Source organism: Chamaea fasciata, unplaced genomic scaffold (assembly GCF_029207755.1).
Source record: "Chamaea fasciata isolate MVZ Bird 193981 ecotype frontalis unplaced genomic scaffold, bChaFas1.0.hap1 SCAF_2, whole genome shotgun sequence".
Classification (NCBI taxonomy): Eukaryota; Metazoa; Chordata; class Aves; order Passeriformes; family Sylviidae; genus Chamaea; species Chamaea fasciata.
Genome location: NW_027094087.1, coordinates 75,801,408 through 75,823,743, shown reverse-complemented (window position 1 = coordinate 75,823,743; position 22,336 = coordinate 75,801,408). Strand labels below are relative to the sequence as shown.

The following is a 22,336-nucleotide window of genomic DNA, read 5'->3' as shown; positions in this document are numbered from 1 at the left end:
ATGGAAGTATATATGATTACTCACAATACAATCTCTCAGTAGCAGAATTCACAAACATTATTGCACATAAACAGAAGGAAAATTCCTAAAGAATAAAGTAATTTACAGACTATTAATTTATTCTGTCATCTTAAATATGGCAACTGATGGGAATTCTTTATTATTTTTTTCTTCTCTTCCAACATTTATTTGAAATCGCAGAGCTAATGATACGGCCAAGAAGAAAGCCAAGGACATTGCAGGCTATGGAACCCATTTCCCTCCACAAAATGTAGACAAAGAAAGTATTAGAGGAACCAAACTGAAAGAAGTGTTATAGTGAAAATCGGGTGCCTTTTTCCCTTTTTCAAGTCTGCTTTTTTTTTTTTTTTTTCTCTTTTTTTCCCTCCTGCACACAGGGAAGATACAACCATCAACTCCAGCAGAATGACTTTATTGTGATTGTTCATCCTGTACTATTATATATACTATTATATATAATACTATTATTCCCCACCAGTCTGGAAACAAGATAATCCTTATCCCAGAACAAAAAAAGGAATAACTCCATATGTATCAGGGGAATAGCAACAGAGGGAAGAAAAAGTGAGATATGTTTTAAAACAGCAGTGCTCATAACTGATACAAGAGTGCAGGTGGGAAACAAGATCCCACTAGGGCAGAAGGACGCATGTGCTAACAAGAAGACCAACTTAAGAAACCTCCTGATTTAGTCATGGATGTCAAATCTGCAACATCTCCACACACAAAGGTGATGTGACCTGTCATTTGGTTGAAAGGGTATTAAACAGTTACAAAGTGTGGCTCTGGATCTGATTTCCATCAATTTTGTTCTGTATTTCTGTTTTTAGTGAACAGCAAGTAGCTGCTGCATATTGTGTAGAATCCCTAGCAAGGCTATGACAGACTCACTATTAACACAACAGCACTGGAAAATACCCAAAACAGTGTTTTTTTCTTGGTGATAAAAAATATTTTTACTGTCAGGACTGATGAGTGGGGAAGAGAGAACAAATTTTCATTCCTTAATGGAGCAACCTTAAGGCCATAAGGCCATGAGATGAGTGCTTGGACTAAAGATCAAATTATCAGGAACAATTATCAGGACACAGCATGTTTCTCTGTCCACTCCAAGCCTATAGTGAATTATAACTGGAAAAGGTAGTGCTGGGAATGTGATGGGAGAGATTAGCAAGTACATCTCCATTAGAAAAGAATGAGATTTCTTTCAGCAACACAGTAGCAGAAGCCAATTTGTCTTATTTAAGCAACAAAATAATGCCAGGAAGATGGACAGAAATCCTGCAGCATTGTTGCTCATGAAGCTTTAGAAAGAAACATGCTGCTCCCTGATCTTATATGGGTGAGTGTAATTATGTTGAAGTTTATGCTGTGAGAACAACAAAAATCTGGAATGACAGAGATATGAAGCAGGACCTTTATTTTGCTTTTGCATTACGTTTTTTCAGGCACGGTGCCCAAGAGGAAAAAAGCTGTGGGCCTTTGTCTTAGAAGTCAGCCTGAAGGCATTTCCAAACTGCTTTATTTGTCACGTGTAAGGAAACTCTGCTAAGAAAAACAGAATTGTTGGTGCAGTTAGTTTGCTGGATCTGCAGCTGGAGCTAGGGAAGACATGCAAGATCCTTCAGTCTCAGGGCTCTGGGCAAGGTCTTAGCTGCTAACTGCCCACCCCTCCCAAAAAAACCCCAAAACAACAAAAGCAACAAACCTACTCCTGCACAACCAGGGCTGTTACACAGGCTTCAGAGGAAAAAAAAATCCAACAAATCAGCTTCAATTTTAACTAAATCCCAAGCTCTAAGGCAAATCCTGTTAACATAGATGCCACAGCACACTAACAGCTCTTCAGGGCCCTTATCTTGACTCCTGGGAAATGACTGATGAAAAAGGTTAGGCATCGCATTAAGATGTTGCCAAACTATTCAAGCTAATGTAAACCACCTAAAAACGGCTTTGATTTTCCTCATTAGTCTTTGTTTTGTATCAGGCAGAAGGAACAGTCTGGAGAACATTTGGTGTGCTTAGACAGCTGAAACTGATACTTACAGTCACTGGTGAGGCTCCAGGGAAGTATTTCTGAGCACTGTCTCCTCTCCCTTGAAAAGAAAACACTGCATTTTCTAAATGAAAAATGGGGGCCCAGTTGCTGTGAGCAGCATGGAGAGGTGGCCTGCTGAGCAAAGAGGTATGGGAGGAAGGGACAACTTTTTTTGCACTAATGACAAAGAGGAAAGGATGCCCTACAGAACAAAAGACAAGTTGGAATTTTTCTTACTTCCTTGTTTACCTTGCATCTTAATGTGAATTTGACCTTGCATCTTTCCTTCCACATGGCTGGCTTCTCCCCTGCCCTCCAGGGTCTCCCCAGCACCCCGAGTTCCCTGTGCTCATGGAAACAAGAAGTGCACCCACAAACCCTGGAAACTGAGCATCAGGTGCCAAAAGCATCCTTCCCCTCTCATGCTGTTTGGCCTCCAGCAAGATTTGGCAATTCGTGCAGGAATGGGGATATGCAAAGTTCCCATCATCCCTGTGTCACTGACCAGAAAACTCCTTCCCTCCACAGGGCTAGGGCCTGCCCAGCCTAAAGCCCAGGTGCCAGCAGCTGTCAGATCACTGCGAATTACCTGCACTGTGCTAAAGGTGCAATAGTGCCAGTGAGCCTTAGCTCTTCATGGCCTCACTGTCCTGCAGCGAGGACACCCAGAGCGAGCTTCAGTCCTCAGCTGTAAAGATTGCAGTTCAAGTCTCAGAAGGTTGGTGTCCATACATGAACGAGGTGTCTGAGCGCCTCTTCCAGGCCATGGGGATCCAAGGAGCACTGCCCAGGAGCCCAGAGAGCTCCTCACTCTTCCGTAAGGCAGGCATCCCAGACAGGAGAACAGCAATCTTCCTTTTCCCTTCTGAATGAGGACGTGGGAGAAGATGCACATGAACCACGAGTGGAAGAGGTATTAGGGACCAAAACCCACCACTACTCACCCCAAAGTAACACATTGACAACCAGACGTAAAGCAGCATATTGTTAATGAACTACATTGATAATGAGGCATCATCCTGGTAGCTCTCTTCACTTCTTAATGCTATTATGATATTTCATGTTCAATGTATCATCATATGCATCAACTCTCAACAGGATCATTAGATTGTATTTTTTGATATTCTGCATAGATAAGTAGCAATAGCATTGTCAGAAGAAAAGAAGATCTATCATGCACAAAAAAAAATCCAACTTGGAAATGAAGGGACAAATTTTCAAATCGAGCCTCTTTTTTCTGTAACACATTGTTTTTTCAACCAACTGGATAGAAACCTTGAATTTTGAAACCAAGCGAGAAATGAGCATCCACATCAGGTACTCTAGTACTTCTAATTAGCAAATCTGTAAGGTAAAAGCCATTCATGCATGCAATAATATACTTTCAGCATCTTGATTTAGCAGCCACGTTGAGGCACTTAGAGAAATTTCCTCCTAATGCTTTACATTTATGCCAGAAGAAGAAGGAAAAAAACTCTCTCAGAAGATCTACGGTGCACAGGACCCTCTTTTTAAAATTTCACTATTACGAATGGAACAACATAAAATCATGGAATAAACAGATGCAGTTTAGCCACAAGAATGGAACACGTGGAGGAAGAACCCATTGAATCTTTGTCGAGACAAGGAAGAAAAACAGATACAGATCTCTCATCATGAAAACAATAAATTTACAAAGAATCCTCATATAGAGTAATAAATATCAAGACTTTCCACATATCCATTATGTATCCTATAAAAATGAAAGCTGATATTTTTTCTAGCCACTAGTGTAGTTAGAGAGAAAACCAATTTAAACTATGCACTCAGCATCAGTGTATTTTAACAGACAATATAATAAACCTGCCTACCTTCACAGACAATGTATCTCCAGGCTTTTACAGCAAATCTGGAAAATGTCACACTAATATTTAAGCTTTTCCTTCTCTCCCTTTCCTCTTCCCTGGAGTTTGTTTGACTCCTTTTGTGAATGTGAAGGCAGATTTCATTGCCCCCAGCCAGATAATCTCTGTGATGTGTGCTCAGCTGCCACGTGGACCTCATTTCTCAAAGCTTGCCTTTGCCACACAGACTTAGAAAGATGGTTCCTACCCAGCTGGGCTCAGTACTCCCAGCACCTGCAGGGAAATAAGCCAACCCCTCCACCACCTCACCTATAATAGATCTCTCACTGCTAGCCTTTGGAACAGAGCAAGAAGTGCCCCAATCCAACACTTCCTGTGTCTTTTTTAATCACCTCATCAAATTCCTCCCTTAATCAAAACACAGCATGTAGAAGTTTGAAGGGCAATGTGTGCGCCTTCTCAATTTCATTCACTAGAAAGTTATGCACTACAGTTGCAATGAACAGTACGAAATAAACCAGCTTTCATGTCACAAAGGAACCAAGCCAGGTATTTTTCCCCAATTTATCATTAATGTCTGCACAAGTTTTAGTAGCTCAGATAGTACAGGGTACATCTGTTAACACAAAGAATCTCTCTCTCTCTTCAACCCATCCTCATAGCTTAGGTGTTTGAAGGAAGTCTTTTCTGACAGGAATCTTATTCTACTGCCATTTAAGAATACTAATCAATACCTATTGAGGAAAAAAAATACATTCTCACTGGCAGAAACCAAGAAAAACTGAGACAAGGAGGGGGAGTTGTCAGACGAGGTCTCATTTACCAAAGCAGTAGGTCTCCCTTGGCTAATTCCCAGATAGCCACATTGCACAAACAATCTGATCCTCTCACTGGTTAGCCAAGATGGAGGAGCATCACCACCTTGCAACCTGACTATTATAATCTTCAGTAACAGCTACTCCTGCTGCCTCTTCCCTTGGCCACTGGTGAGCTCTCTGCTCCCTCAGCAGTCGCCGCTCCTCTCGCCTCTTTAGCCGGTTCTTCTGATGCTCCTCTTGCTTGGAGTACTGGAAGCGCTGCAGGAACAGGTCCTTTGCGTACTCATACAGCTGCATGTCCAAGAAATTCAGCTCCTCTATCCGCTGCCGCACATCCTCGCCGATGTCCACATTGGAGGCCCGTGTTACATTGAACTGGGTGAATGGGGAGATGAATTTCAGGTTGAATGTCCTCTCAAAGAGATACTGTGTTTTCCTCTGAAATTCCGTCAGCCCAAAGAAGGCCATGTTTTTCAGATTGTTCTTGGCGCTTTGGAGAAGAATCGTATTTCTCTCGCTCTCGTTCATGAAAGTCAGGTTGTAGCACCCCACCAGGCTGAGGTCTGCCAGCATGCGCACCTGGCGGTTGCTGGCCAAGTTGTAGCTACAATCCATGAATTCCCGTAAGCTGACTCCAGACCAGTCGTCTCCCTCATAACAGGTAGGCAGCTCGTCTGGTGTTGGGCTCCTTCCATCGCACATATGAAGGGAGGTTTTCCACGTCGCACCCCTCTGGACGTGTTTCCATTCACTCAAGTACCGTGACACTGGATCCCTCAGCATGGTGATGTAATAGAAATTCCTGAAACATATAATTAAACACAGTTTTAAGATTTCAGTAGATTTTCCTATCTATTCTCCAGTAAAACTATTACCCAACACTGGCACCACACCCTTCACTTTTTCCAGTGCAATGTAGGCACTTGAGGTGACTCCTTCTGAGAGAGTAAAATCTTCATAAATACTGTGAATAAAATAAAAGGTAAATTGGGGGAGAGAGAGAGATATGAAAGGAAATAAGCAGTTATCAGAGAAACAGAATTACTTTGACCTATCAAGTGTTCAGTGATAGTTACTTTATATAGAAACCAATTAACTGCAGTGTGCTCCCCTCCACACTGGAGTATTAACCGCCAGCAATATCAGAAACTCTGTGAAAAGTGATTGAAATCATCCTGTCCCTTCTCTTCTGGACCGAGACATGCACATCGGGACAAGATGTACAGGATGATAATCCCTACAGCACTTGGGCACAATCTAAGAAAAACATAAGCAATTTCATGTGGACGGTGCAAGTGCTAAAAAAACACCATGTAGAAGACTGGCATGAGCCACCTACTTAAGAAAACCCCTATTATTAAGTGGGTTGGAGTGAAGACAATAAGAGACCAAAATCCATTCGTATGACTTAATTTTAGACAAGTGCTTGATTGAAATTGGTTATAATTGTGTAGCATAAAAGCATTTGTTGGTGTAAAGATTATTATTAGTCAACCTCACCTGTCAAGAATACAAAAGAGAAACCAAGATATATTGATTTGAAATATAGAAAATAACTACAGAATTCACATTGTCAGTTCATCTTTTTGCTATTAAATTCAGTTTGCGTGCCTTATTTATGGCAATCTGAAAGGGACTGCAATTAAATATGCATCAAGGAGACTTTCACAGATTAATTTCTTTTACTGGCACAATGATGGGATGTTTTACTCAATAATAACTCACCTGAATTATAAGATGATATCATAAACACAAAGCAAAACTGAAATACTTATGATTTTTCTCTGCTAGAATAACCAGAAGAAGATTCATGACTAAAATTAACACATGATCTGATACAAAAATAGGCTCAGGAGTTTGCATGACTCATCTTACTGCAAACTATTTATTAATAAATCATGAGCCCTAAGATTTCTTATGAAAAGTCTGATCTCAGTACTTTTTCTTCACCCTGGAGAAGGATGAAGAGAGCAAGCAAGAAGCAGAGAAGGATGAAGGAAGTAAGCAGGAATCAAGCTTGCTGATGACAAGCTACAAACCAACGTTTTGGGAGCGTCATCTCATACAAGAGCTAACTCCAGTAAAATGAAAAATCTCAACATTTGTAACAACCTCCAAGGCAATTTCTTTGGTTTTTCAAGTATCACCCACTTTCTGCCACTAAAGATCCACCATCTCCATGAACCTTAGGTTAACCACAAAAATATTTATTTCCCCACATACTGCTAAATATGCAGATATATTTCCCAGAGCAGGCAAAGCAAAGGGAAACAGGTCTGAATGCTTCATTCTTATTCATTCTGAATTTTCCACCTACAGGACCTATAATATAGTTTCCAGAATAAGGTTATGAGAACAAACTATGGACTATGTTCCGCTGCAGGGTAATTTCCTGAGCTACTATCTAATGGAAACAGCTGTTTCAAGACTTATTTCACAGCAAAAGCTTTACAGGTGGAAGGATTTAAACTAGGGAGTATCATGGACATATTTGCACTATCACTTGCACTGGAAGCCATGATTTCTGTCAGCATCAGATGATACTTTGAAGGATGATATTTCCAGAATCATTTAGAGCTTGGGACTTCTGACTGCTGCTCACACATGGCCAAACTGCACGTCAGCTGTTTTGGTCCCCTTCAGTACTTACACAGCCCACATCAACAGGTGACTCAAGAATCACACAACCCTTCATACACAGGTATTTCTAAAACCCCTCTTCTGCAGAGCAGGAAGTACCAGAAATCCTCCTGTATGCTCTGCAGCATAGTTCCACTACGAAAAAGCAGTCTTTGGGCACTTCAGGCACAGCTTTCCCTTCTCAGATTGGATGCTCATCTCATCTTGGCTCCACACTGCATGTATGAGAGCACATTAAGAACTACTTTCCCTTTTACAGGGGAAAAAGGGCATTTCACAAGTGCTGTGCAGATAAAACAGCCCAACTCTTAAACACTCATCAACTCTGAGCATAAGAAGCTGTTGTTGCAACATCCAGCAGGCACTGATAGGGTTGTGACCAAAAATGGTTGAAACTCCAAGGGAGCAGAGATAAAAAAAAAAAAAAGAACAAAGATTTAGAGGCAGTAGCAAACATTTACATCAACAAAGATGGGACACTGGCTCAGTCCTCGTATTGCTGTCCCTCCTCTCTTCAGGTAATTTTGGATGTTAATATGTGGTAACAGACAGATTTAAAAGTTGCTCTTGACAGTTATTTATACTTCTAATAATAGTCCTGTCTTTCCTCACCCATCTCCAGCAGTCTCAGTCAGATATGACTCAGAGCAACAACAACAAACAAAAATACCTCCTTTGCATCAATCATTTCCATTTCATCCCTGGATATGTAAATGTGTTTGATGTGCAATAAACAGGAATACAAAGCAAATGCATGGAAATGAGAACAGCACATCTTTGTATAACATCTGCAGCTTCCCTTCTGCATACTGGGCCAGAAGCATTGGCCAGCCTGCTGCTGCTCCTCCTTGTGACCACCTGACTTCTGCAGCTGTCTTCAGTGCCCAGATAAATCTGCTGCTGGTTTCTGAGGTTCCAGAGAGTTGCCTTCTTGTGTTATCCACTAAATGGCTTCTTCATCTGGCAATCTGGTAGACAACCTTGAACAGCAGCTTGACACACATTTAGTTTCTGGGGGGCTGATAACTTCCGCTGCATTCAATCAGTTTACAACCTTCTGATTAACCTTGTGGCTGTGACACTCTGCCACCCTTTTAATCAATCTGAGGTTGGAAGACCTTAAGATTTTTTTCCCTAATCCTGGGCACTGTCCAGATGACACTGTTACATGCTATCCCTGGACTAGGGGGATGCTGCACTGAGGTTGTGCAGTTTTCTTTCAGAGAAAAGGGTGTCATGTCTCTAGAATAATGATACAAGTAAACACATGCAGGCCATGAACATTTGTTTCAGCTGGAAAATTATATAAACTATAAAATTATCTTAGGAAATTGTTTTCAAATTGTTTTCAAATGTTGACATTTATGGAATAATTAGAGAAGTATTTTGGAGCCCTCAGTGCCTCATATACAAGCATCCAATCACACTGGGAATAGCTGAGGAGGCAGCTCATAATAAAGACAAGAAGCGGGTTGTAAAAATATGAAACAGGGATGGCCTTTCTCCCCTGTTCAGTAAAATAGTGTAAAGGTAGCTAACTACTGAATATGCCTGAGCCACTCTGAATACAGATGTGCACTTGTTCTTGTTGGTGTAAATGACCCTCTTGCATCACCCATGCTCCCAGTTACGGCTACGTTGAGCTCCATGGCTACCCACTGTGGGAAACACTAAGCAAAGAATTAAGTAATGACTTATGTTACCCTGTTTGTCAAAGCAAACTCATCACACACATCTTGGCTTCATTTTAATAGACTTAGATCATCGATTACTGAAACTACTGTTGCAGACACCCTCAGTACTTAAAGGCTAGCCAAAAAGAATACACTAGTACGTCAGGGAAAAGATATCTTATAGAAAATATTCCAAACTAATTAAAACCCATAAAAGTTATATCTATATAACATATTTATGTAATCAATATCTATATCAGCATGTGCACGTGTGTGTATGCAAAAATTTACACTGAAATCAGGCCATAACCTGCATTTGTTAATGAGAGAAAAATGATAGTATATGCACAGCTGTGTGTTTGCCAACGTGTCTTGTGACTGTCTCTATGAACTCATGGACGTGTAAGAACAGTCTAGATTCCATTTCAAACACCAGCCCACTGGTCACGGTGTTAGCTCCTCCTGAAAGGAAATTTTATGCAGCTTCCCCAGATAAAGCAATCTCCTTTTGAGCATGATGTACTGAAACTAATGGATTACTGAAGTTGTCAGTATGGGATAGCTGATTTTTTGGACAGGTGATAGTCATGGCAAGGGCCTGATGATCCATTCAAGGGCTCAAAAAAGTAACAGTGTGAAGCCTGGGCTGCAAACTGCTGTTTACCATAGAATTATAAAGTACCTGGAAATTCCTAAGGCTCTAGTCCTACTTGCATGAAATCCAATCTCTTTATTAGCATTAGGCAAATAAAACCTTTAATTAATAGAACAGATAAAATGAGCTTCTAGTTATAACCTAAGAACATGTATTTTTTCCACATTATAAGGTATTTTAATATAAATACTCTAATCTTACAGTAATCCTTCAGTAGTATAGTTTAGAAATTAATTTCAGAGGAGCAGAGTCTGCCATAAGCAGAGGTGATCCCAAACCAGGGCATTTTGCCTCTTCTATCACCATGGAACAGATGTCCCAACTGAGGGAGATTTACTAAATACGAGACGGATCACTGCACACTGAGAACAGAAACATCCTATAGGGCCTCCTGGGGAAGAAGGATGAATGGCATCTTCATAAAAGGAGAACAGAGTGCTCATGGCAGCGGATGCAGAGACAGAAGAGTATCTGAGGTAGAGAAAAAGAGTCACCAGAGAATATTTTTGGAAAACACTAGCAGGCAGAAGAAAGAAAAACCAAAGTGACTGAAATATCCAGGTGCACCATAAAACCATCCACATTCGGATTGTTCCTGGTAGAAAAGAAAATAAAAGCCATGGTCAAGTTTATGTCCCAAGTGGAGATAAGAAGTTGGTAGCTTTAATTGTGGAAGTGAGCGTGCTCCTGAGGAATGGTCTGAAATACCCACCAAAAACCATCTTGTCAGCACACTTCTGCCACCAATGGAGGTTGTGGCAAGATGAAGGCTTTAGAAGGATGAGCATTATGTGAACAAAAGCCCTATACTTCCCAGTTTTATCCTGAAGCCCAGATTCTCACAGGCAGTAACAGCCCACAATCAGTAACCTCTCTTTCAGCAAAGTATCATCAGTATGGGTAATGGTGAAAGCAAAAGGGTAAACAAATGAAACAAAGATAAGTATAATGCAGCACATGTACAATTAGAACATGCAACAGGAATGATGGGGGAAGGCAGAAAGCAAAGAAACTTTGTCAGGCTGAACTGGTCAAAGTCACCCTCCTGAAATGCAGATGTATCAGCTCAAGGCTGGCAGCATTTCTGTGCAGAGTGTCTCTGCATCCATGGTGTGCTTAATTTACAGATAAACTGCCCAAAATAACAAGAGCAGACTGTATACTTATCCAGAACAATGGGACTATAACGAAAATCTATGAAACAGTGCACAAAATAAATGCATGCCCATCTGGCCGCAGGAAACATCATACGGCTTATCCACCAAGCCAGACAGATAAACCCTAGCTGTCCCACAAACTTTTGGAAAGATGATGTAGCAGGAGCACACAGGCTTCTTAAGCTTAGTGTCTGTCACAGGATGCTAGACACTGTGATGGAACAGTTTTCTAAGAAATCCTTTACATAAGTTTGTGACCTTAATACTATTAGCTGTCCTTTCAGGTTTTCATGGGTTTCTTTACAAGACTATTACTGAAAGAACAGCCACCACCATTAAAAAGTGAAGGTTTATCTACCCTTAGCACGTGCATCACCTCCTCAGCATGTAGCAAAAGCACTTAATTGGCTGCTTTCTCAGAGGATCTGAGCACTCACCATTTTTGCAGTTTTTTATCCGGGATGATGAGCACTTTACTTAAAACAGTGGCACATTTACTCCACATTAAAGGAGAACTTAGCAGAGTTAAATAAAAGAAAAATAAAGAAAGCTTGACCTTAATTTTGAGGTATAAAACTACAAAATTTTAGATGCATCTCATTATTCCTTTGAGATTTTGTCCCATGGCTCTGAATCCAACAGGAATAAAAGCTGACCATTGTTTCCTATTTCCGAGTTGGCCACAAGTCTCTGTTGGTTAAACTTATCCTTTTCATTACCCCAGTGGCATAAAGAGCTGCTAAATCCCTATAACATGCCTGCTCAGAGAAGGGACTGGATACTGCTTTCAGGGTAGGACATCTAATTGCAGTGGTCTACATGTAAGCTATGCATCGAGGCAAGCTCTGAAACCAGCAGGGAGCTGCTCAGCACAGGCAGTGGTGTGTGTCTGGCCATGGCAGGGGCCACCTCTGGCATGAGCTGCATCCCTTTAGAGGCTCCCTTTGCATCATACCGTGTACCTTGGCCACAGAAGGAGCTTTATTGCTGACCTGGAGGTGTCTATGTTGTACAGGTGTGTCTATCTGCGAGGTGAACCCTGCTCTTGGAGCCAAAGGGTCCTTGCCTGAAGGGACGTATTCACAGAATGCAAAGTTCAGGCCAACATCAAAAACCAGCCACTAACATAACATTTTGTAATGAGGGAGAAATAACCACAGAGAACCTCCGTTTTACAACTCTTTGTACTTATAATACATCTATCAGTCATGGTATAATGTCTCTTTCTAAACATGCTTATAAGCATTCCCCAAAGTAAAACGAAGTTTTAAAGTAAGTTCAGTATTGTTTCATACAAATCTCCAATGCAGCAGTCAGAAAAACAGTCCATTATAATTTTGTTGTCCTTGCTGATATATCAGTTTATCAGTGTGACAGAGGGAGGGCTGGGAGTCAGACAGCTGGGATTGTATTTCTGGTCCTGGTAAGAAGAGGCTGCTGCTTGGGAAGTTATTTGTGATGACACAGACTGTTATAGGCAAGAGAAATGTGGTGATTGGGCACTGGGAAGCACTTAAGAAATGTGAAACCTTTTATTTCCTTGCATGTTAAGAAGAATACTCCCTGTCACCAACTTCAGTTTCTTTTAGAGTAATTCACAGCTTTCATAACAAAACTCCCAATTTTTCTGTTTAGATATTGCAAGCCCTTTTTTCTTTAAAAATATCCTCTGAAATATCAGATTAAATTCTGTATCCATGCCATCAGAAAAACCTCAGGAAAGTTTTATAGCACTGGGGGTTTTTTTTGGTTTTTGGGGGCTTTTTTTGTGCTTTTTTGGGGGTTTTTTTGGGTTTTTTTGTCCTTTTGTACAGTTCTTGATCAGAAGATTAGTATCCTACACCTGATTAAAGAGTGATAGATGACAGGGAGTGTCTTTAGTGATCACTCACTCTTTGATATCAAACAACTTAACGGTAGTGATTTAGGTGATCCAGAAGGGTAGAAGAAAGGGAGTGAACTTTGGCAACACAAATGCTACACAAACAACATTAGGAATTCTTCCACCTAAAGAGTCCAATTTTCCTTGATGTGAAGCTAGAACAAATTCAATAATGGTGCAGAGCTATGCAAAGATATGAGAAGAATGAGATATTAGGTAAGCTATTTTAGCATAGCACTGGTTCACAGATTCATATAATACAGAAAAAAGATGAGTTTCAAAATTCAGCACTACATCTGTACTGAAAACAATGGTAAAAACCACATTTGTGGAGACTCCAAAATTTTATTTTTTCCTTAAATACTTCAGTAACGAAGACAACTGGTCTCGGGCTATGCAAAATGACTATTTCCTTTTAAAATGTTGTCTGCTTTTAGAGTTAGGACAAGCAATTTTGTACTTTTTTAAAGTAATGAATAATCATGACAATAATAATCACATTCTTGACATATCACATTGCCACATGCCTTTCAAACTTATCAGTGAAAATGTATCTTGGGACCTACTGCTGCAAAAGGATAGTGGGAGTGCTGAGAATTTTTTTCTTGACACAGGAGAACATAAATTTGTAAGGATACAGATTTTAGTGACATATTTCAAAGACGGGTCTAAGACATTAGGTGGAGATCAAACAGCAGCCTTCCAGCACCTAAGAAGAGGCCAGTGAAAAGATAAAGCAAGGCTTTTCACTCCTGTGCATGGTGGGATAGCTAATGAGGGACAATAGTCATAAACTGAAAAAGGTGAGAATAAAAGGGAAAAAAAATTCATTATGAGAATAATTAAGCATTGGAAAGTTTTGTCAGTAGCAGCTCTGCATCCTCCACCCTTGGAGATTTTGAAGATCCAACTGGACAGAGCTCTGAGCAGCCCCATCTATGCTCAGTGGTGGCCCTGCTCTGAGCAGGGGGTTGGCCTTCTCCTGAAGTCACTTCCCACCCCTGGGGCTCTGGGATTCTGAATGACCGAGTAAAGTCTGCTGTCACCAAATGTACAGTCCTGTCAGACAACACAACAAACAAAAACCAACTCGCCAACTGAATTATGCCCATTCTCCCTAGTTCTTTCCTGGCCGCCCTAGGAACAGTACAGAAGATTTTTAGTCTCTTTTAAGAGATTGTGGGGATTTTTAAGTATGTTTTTAACTAGGGCTATAACACTCCAAATCAGCACACCCTGAATTATTGAGCAACTTCATGAGTATTTATTTCAATGACACATTATTCAATACAGAGTCTCCAGATACTGGAGAGGACATGTCCCTAAAGAAATGAATTCTGTTCCCAGGTATCAAATCTGGATCTTGAGCAGCTCCTAGGCTAATAGAATGATGTAGTTACCCATGGTTTAATCCCAGTATTTTAGAAAATGCACATGAATGGCATTTGAATATGTGTGAACTCTCTGAGCTAATAGAGGTTTTTCCTGTGTGTTGCCTTCAGGATTTAGGCATAAATTTTCAAACACAGAGCATAATGTTGGGCATTTTACTCTATATTTAAATATATAGGTAAGCTCAACCTCGCTGGCAGTGAAGAAAATAGAGAGTAGTATGAACAGATATGAAGAAATTCGTTGGTTTATTTAGGAAAAAAAGCTCTCATCACAGTGTCCTACCTACCCTGCCAGCACAGATAACAGCACTCAATTATCCCTTTCCTAAAGCATCCTAGCTCCTTTTGAAATATCCTTTTCATGCCATTGCTCCTACTGAAAATATCTTGTGAAGGTTGCTGCTTACAGTTAGGAACACAAGTCTTATTCCCAGACAAAACCTGGTCTTGTTCTACTTAGATCCAGTTGTTCTTGAGTTAACACTGCAAATACATCAAGGAGATTTATAAATGTAACATCAGAGCAGGAGAAATAGCATTTAGGCTGAAGATCAGAGAGCAATCACACCTCTCAACTTTCAATTTACAAAGCTGAACTACTTTTTATTGTGTCCTCTGATAAAAAAGTCGTAAGAGACCAAACTGCAGACCCCAAAATTCTTGGGTCATGCTTAGATCCCTTCACTGAGTTTCTCAACATCTCAGCTTTTCATTCTAGCTTTTGATAGGGGGCTTGCAAAAGTAAGGAGCCCCTGAGATTTGTTCCAGGTTTTGATCATCACAGCAGTCATTTCCTGGCATTTGAATTTGCAAGACTTCAAATTTCACTAGAATTGTGCAAATTTCACATGAGGCTTTAGAGATGCCTTGTACAACAAACGTTTCTTACCTCCACTGGCAGGGTATTCTCTGATACGCCCACATCGCATTTTGGTATTTTATCAGTTTTCTGGAAAGTCATACTCATTGTGTCACTGGCTCAGATGGTCTCTACCCATGGCAGGGGGGTTGGAACCTGATGGTCTTTAAGGTCCCTTCCCACCCACACCATTCTGTGGTTCTAGGAAGACTCACCATTTTGGCTGGTAAGCACTCAGTTGATAGAAGACAGCTGTTTCTTCCAGCTTCAGATGCGTGAACCATGCACTTTGCACTACCAAACTTAATTTCCCTATTTTTATGAAACCCTCAAGATCATTAAGCAAATTCCAATAATATACTTAAGTTTTTAGTGACAACATCATTAATGGAAACATGAAATAGGGTCGGAGTTAAGACTAGCCCACTGGAAATTCATGGATAACTTTCCGTTAAGTTCCTCTTTCAGCACATCCTGTTTTGTTACCAGCTTCTAATTCATCAGAAAATTCTAATGCTCAGCCTCATGTTTTTGCCTTGTATAATAACTTTGCAGATGTTGGTCTATCAAATACTTTATTGAAGGTAAATTTCCATTCTGCTATCAGAGATGGATGCTGGATATTTACACGTCACAGCTCAGAGGCTGGTGGCCCCAGATTTGGTGCATGCGAGAACACAGAGGTTGGTTAAGATGGGGAAATGACAATTTGTTTCAGAGTGAAGTGGTCTGGAATAGAAATGGAATAGATGAGGCGATTTGATGGAAAAACAAACAAGCTTGATACAAATTGTAAATCATTTCTTGATGAGACACAAATCCAACAAAGTTCCCTCCAGTGATTTTTGTTCTTTGCCTAAATTATATCAAGCTCGGTTGTTCTAAGTATTCCTTAAATTGCTGAAAGGAGTGAAGTAGCAAGAACCTTGCTGAAAGAAATACAAATACAAAATGCAATAATAATTCAAACAATGAGAATTGCATTGTTCTATCAAGCACACGCATAAAACAACCCTCGTACCTCTTAAGAAACAGCACACACAGGAGGAAATACTCTTCAAAAGCAATAGATGTGTAGTGGCTTACAGAATTCTTTAAAGATATGCAAGGCATTTGTGCTCGGGAGAATAAGAAATCTTTTGTGGCCAGGACTAGCAAAGGAGGGATCCATTGCTCACATCACCCCCATTCTATCTCATTACTATTGTGCACAGGTGATTGCTCTGTCTCAAAAGAACCGTGTAAATGTGAGGTACATGTGACCTCTTTACTTACAATTGTTGTTTCTTTTTCGCTGCCTTTGCTATGCCACTGCACAGAAGGGAACATGAAATAAGGGTGCATTTGCACGGTTGTCCCACCCATCTCCTCCCTGAGCTGCCTCTAGCCCCAGTCAGGGGAGGAAGTTCTGAACTTGCTTTTCTTGGGAAGATCTTACAAGTACAGGGGAAATGAGCTATGGAGTTTCCACAGCAGAAGTGGCAGCAGAAAACAAGAGCTGGCCAGGGAAAAGAAAGGTGATGACAGGGGACAAGAGAAGAGCCAACCTGAAGACACTGCTGCACAAGGGACCTGCAGCTTGAGCTGGTTTTGCCAATGTAGCCTTAAAGGGTTACAGAAACCTGTTTGGGAAGAGACCCTCCTGAAGGAGTTTGATACCTACAGTCATGGGTAACAGCTTAGCATAACAGGATTCATAAAATATCCCTTATGCACACAGGACAAACAAAAAAAACCTCCTCACAATCAGGTGGCAGTCTCTCAGCAGCTGCCAAAAATGTTAGAGGAAGTCCTTGTTTCAGGAGTCTCATGGGGCAGGCTGCTGCCTGGGCGACCGAGCACTCCTCCAGCTCCAATACAAAAACGGTGGGGACACACAGCTCCTGCCTATTCAGTAACTTAAACAACATAAGGCCTTTCATAATGGTTCTAAAGGAAAAAAATCCCTACACACTTTCATGCAGAATTATAACAGATCTGTTATCACAAGGGTCCTGGATGCCTGCAGGAATACACTTGGTTGGTAAAACTCAGTTTCAAAGAGCCTCTGAAAAAACAAATCAAATGTAGCCAGATCCTTAAATCTTCTGACATTTACATTTCTTTAGTCAGATTTTGTTGGGTCTAAAACAAAGCAAAATTAGTTATTTTAAATTCAACTACAATGTTTATTTTCATCCTCTTCCTGTTTTTTGAAGGAGCTGTTGCTACCCCATTTTATTCTCTGGCTAGGTAACACTTGCAGCACCAGCATCACCAGTGTTGCTTTGTAACTGGCTTCACAGTTTGTGCCACAAGTGTGACAAGGTCCCTTCCCCAGCTGAGCTTTCTCTGATTTCCAACTAAGAGTTCAGTTGCAGGCACTCTTTTCCAAGTCTGAGACGCTCAGATAAAAGTTCTGTGGGATTCTTCACTGCAATGCATTTTGAATCAGTACAGTAATTCTGCTCAATTAATAAAGTAATTAACAATAAAAACGGCTCAATAATTGAAATCCCTTTGAAAGTATTCTAATTTATTCTCTCTAAGCTTTGCCTCAAATCTTTATTAATTCTGACATCAAGCAAAATGACCATAAATTATAAATGATCATCACAAAATCCAGGCATCACAATCATTTTCTTGTCCTACATGATGAGTTTTTAAAGCCTCCCATAAGGTAAACAACATGACAACACAGATACAAAAGAATTTCAGGTGATGGTACTAATGAATACATTGTAAGAGAAGTGTTCCCTATTCATACATTGAAAAAGTTCACAAAACCCAGGGAAATTACCCAACTGTAAAACAAAAATGCTGGGTTTTTTTTCCTCCTAAAATTCCTTTTCTTGTAATGCAGCTGTATGATTTCTACCTGTAAGCCGGTAAACAAGAAGATGATAGGGAATTTCAATTGAATACTTACATGACAGACTGCTGACTTTCCATTTTACACTGAACTTTGTGTTTTACTAAAATACTTCATAGCATCTGATCAGACCCAGAAATATTTGGTATGAACACATAACTCTAAGCAAACCTATAAATTTTTGGTAATAATAATGTAACTCAAATATAAGCAAAATCGCTATTTTTCTTCTCCATTGAGCTACAGGTATCTTTGTACATATATAAATAGCTGTATACACATACATACATAAGCTCTCCACAAGGGGGCGCTCTAATCTTCCCCAAATCTTCACGAAAGCTTAACTTGCTTTCCAAAAATTGATGTCATAAAGGTTTTGTCTACACATACTATGGTATCTTAGGAAAAAAAAAAAGCATTTTTCTTAGGGAAAAAAAGCTTCCTACCAACTACTTTGTGATAAATTTCATACAAGAAAAACTGTAGTTTGAAAGGGAATCACTTTTTATGCACAATTTCCACTAAATACTTGGCATGCAAAGAACTTTGATCAAGCTTTTCCAAGTTCACCGCTCGCAATATCCAGCCAAAATGAGACCTTTTACACAGACACAGACACAGACACAGACACAGACACAGACACAGACACAGACACAGACACAGACACAGACACAATCACAGAGCCAGCTCACACTGCCATGGTGAAGCAGCCTCCAGGATCAGCCTGGTTCTGTGTTGTACTTTTATTTGTAGGCAAAACCCAAAGTGAGTGACCATGAGTGATTTCAGCCCTGTAACAATGCATCCTGTAGGCATCACAGTTAAGGTACAAATGGTATTAAAGTTATTTGTCCTGTCCTCTCAACTCCCTGAAGATATGAAAAAAAAATCTTGTTTGTCATAGCTTGTTCAATCTGCTTTAATATTCTGAATGTCTTACAGACACAGCATTATAAGTCCTCATCTTAACTGAACTGTAGCTCTGTGATGTTTTTATTATTTACCATACCTTTGACCTTGGAATACCTAGAGGAAATGGGACCATCTCCTTCTTCTGACCTCAAATCTTAATTAATCAGGCTTAGTCACATATGCCAGGCTGTGGACTGCACTGTACCATCAGTTGTGGATGTTATGCTCTGAGAAAGAAGTTAATAAGATGAAATAAAGAAGTCTAGGCTTCTAAACAACTCCTACAAAGGATTCTTTACCTTTCAGGAAAATAAGATACAGGTTACATGAATTCAGTCCTGCAGATACAGCACAATCCTGCCAATCTGCTAACTCAATCAAATGAATCTCTGCACCTTGATCTGCAGCACAAACTTTAAGTAAAGTCTCCATGATTTCCCAGTGATAACACACTATGATACAGTCATGTTTAACCCATGTCCATTACAGAGTTCAGGCTGCCGCAAAACTTGTGCATTCACATAAAATAAAACACCCAAGAACCTGATGGGTCTCCATAAGAATACTGGCTCAAGCAAATCATCATGGATGCCTGTGGCTCTGTAACTTTCCTCTGAAATGGACAAATCCTAATCAATGAAGCACATCTGTACAGTGGCAAAAAGGCACTTCCAGTCCCTTCAGGCCATGAACTGACTACTTGAAGCATGACATTTGATTAGCCTTATTATCTCAACTCATTTATACATAAATGTTTTCAGGGGCCATGAAGCCATCCAGCCTTTATTAAAATCCAGCCACATTCTCTGAACTGAGGTTCCCTTCTCTTCCCTCTTTCCTTCAGCTTTTTGTCTGTAGAAACAAGGAAGAATTCATTTTTCTTTTTTTGAACTGCAGGTTATCATCTTTGCAATTTTATTATTGTCAAATAACCTTCTCCTCATACATTAGTGCAGCAGACTGTTGCCATACCCACTCACATATGCAAATAGGTCAGGGTTTCTAGTCTTTCCCCACAGAGATATTTGACATTGAGACTCAACATGATCTAGCATCTTTCTGAACTAAGGGCCGGGGGAATCATGTGTGGGACTTCATTTCCAAAAGTATTTCTCACAGAAATTAATGAACATCTGTGCAGATGCTGAATGTGAATTCAGGCAGCAGACAAAGCCTATCTGAAACTGAGATTAAGGTCCAGGAATACCTAATGGTAAGCATGTTTATCTTTGGATTTCTTCTTTTCTCTTTGAAGAGTCAGCGTGGTCTTCAGGTCACAAACTTTTCTTGCTTTAAAAGGAGTGGGATGATGACAGGGTTATAAAAGCTATTTTGGCATTAACAAGGAGCAAAGTTGTTGATGTGTATTCTAAGTAACACAAAGGTTTGAACATGAAACATTCATTAGGATTTCTTTAAAGACTGTCAATTCCTTTCTGCTTCATATGGAGTACTGCTGCCAATACAAGTATAGAAGTGATGCAAACAGGAAGGCAAATTTCAGGTTAAATATTATGTTATCATTAATATTTTTCTACAGTTCTAATGACTTCAATATTCCTGTCTTTTATCTAACAGAGATTATGTGTCTGGGTCAATCTAATTTGTGATACATATATTGAATATTATGTAATTTAACATCAATTAACACCTGTGAATTTAAAAAAGAAATCTCATCACAGTTGAGCAACTGAAGATATGCTACCTTCCTAGAAAAATTAGCTAAGAAAGGAGAAAACGCTGCAAACGAATCTGGTTTTGGGGGTTTTTTTGGGTTTTTTTGAAGATGCTCCTTTTAAATGGGCTTTTTCTAACGCAAATTTTTTGTTTACAACTGTATAATTTTTAATAAATGACAAAACCATATATCCCAGTAGTCTCACCAAGTGCTGTTTAGCACTTGTATCCCTGTTCTCCTGCTGGGGATAGAAGCTACTGTATGTTCAGGCTAAAGAACAGCTCTCCTTGGATGAAAAGGAAGTTTGCATGCACATAGACCTTTATTCATGACATATTAATTTGCTACATGGCCTTAATAAATACACCAGCACTAAGTATTCTCATGTAAACCATGACTCCAAAAATAACTCATTTCAGACATTTTTTCATGTTATTTCCAGTTACACTGCTCTTACTACAAGGAACAATAATTGGTACAAGCTGGGTTTTATCATCAAAAGCCCACACTTCTTTGGCACCACTTTGTTACCTTTCTCCTCTATTTCTGCTCTTCGTTTTCCCTCATTATTCGTGTCCTCACACAGCAGTAGCATCACTTTATGCCTAGTGGAGCTGCAGAGGAAATGGAACATTTCCACGTACCACAGAGTGTTGGGCTGATGCAGAAGAAATTCAGGTTTCTCCTAGCTAAGCTAAGGTTTAAGCCCATTTGCTCCTGCACCAAGCTTCTCTATACAGGGAGCAGGCTTCAGGGAAAATATGAGTGGCAGTGGGATGGTGTCACTCAAAGCCCTTGTCAGCCACAGAGCTGTGGTGCTGCTTGTCAGGGTGGGCACAGGAGCTGTGCAGCTGGCTCAGGAGGGCAGGCTGAAGGCTGGAGCATGGAGGACAGCTCTCACCTGGAGGTGTGTAGGTTTAGGTATGTGACTGATTCCCCACAGGCTATTTGCATGGCACTGCCCTCATCTCTGCCCTTCCTCTACAAGCTAACTTTTTTTAACTGAGATTTTTTAATTTTAGCTCATTGAAACTGGAACCCCCCTCTTTTTTACATCCCAGGCACACAGACTCTCTGAGGGCTCAGTTTAGATCCCTGTGCATTAGGTATTTTACTGTTAGCTCAGGTTTTCTTAACAAATCTGAGAGCCAAAAATTATTTTGAAAATCTTGGTATGTAGTCTTCTCCCTTCTGCAGGTTTGCCCCTGCTACTTAGAGTTATATATTGGCATTACCCTATCATTCAGCATATGGCATGTGGCATCAGTGTAACTTCCAATGCCAGACATCCTAAGGCAGTTATAATATTATAGTATTGCAATTGGACTTTGTTATTTTAACCTAGCCTGGACCTAGCTTTGCTTCCTAGAAAGGCTTTAAGACAATCGCGTTCTATAAAAACAGCTGAATTAAAGATGTCATATTAAAAAGGTTTTGAAGAAACTACTTGACATGGCAGATAAACCCACCAACAGCTATTAAATACAGAGAAATCTCCAATAAGCAAAAAATTCTCAAGCCCTGAATTTTTCAGCCAGGGGAGTATATTCAGGGGTATCATCATTACATGCTTGCCTTGTTCTTGTCCTCCTTGGACTCTCCATTTTTGGAGGCAAAGTGTTAGGTTAGATGGACCTTTGATGTGACTCAACTTAGCCATCCCTGTGCTACTTCAAGCCACCCACATAATGGTACTTTTTTCCCCCTGACACTGATGAGAGAAGTATCTCATGTTGACGAGTTAAGTCAAAGCAAAAAAAAAAATATAAATAAAAAAAAAATTAAAAATCTGTACTGTTTTAGTCATATGCATAAGGAAGAATCTGGATGTCATGCTTGCCATAGAAAATGTTCTCTCACCTTCAATAGGAAATCTGTTTTCTGTTTTCTTAAAAATGGATGTGGGTGTTTCAA

At 40.1% G+C, this 22,336-nt stretch overlaps 1 protein-coding gene across 2 annotated transcripts in view; it reads right to left on the bottom strand.

Moving 5' to 3' along the window:
• Positions 1-322: 322 nt before the first annotated feature.
• The window catches only part of HS6ST3 (heparan sulfate 6-O-sulfotransferase 3), a 272,840-nt gene continuing 250,826 nt past the window's right edge, over positions 323-22,336 (bottom strand). For both annotated transcript variants that reach the window (XM_066176365.1, XM_066176366.1), the window contains one exon: positions 323-5,523. In XM_066176365.1, coding sequence (XP_066032462.1) covers positions 4,818-5,523 — 706 coding nt within the window. In that variant the 3' untranslated portion in view covers positions 323-4,817. The remainder of the gene's footprint in view (positions 5,524-22,336) is intronic.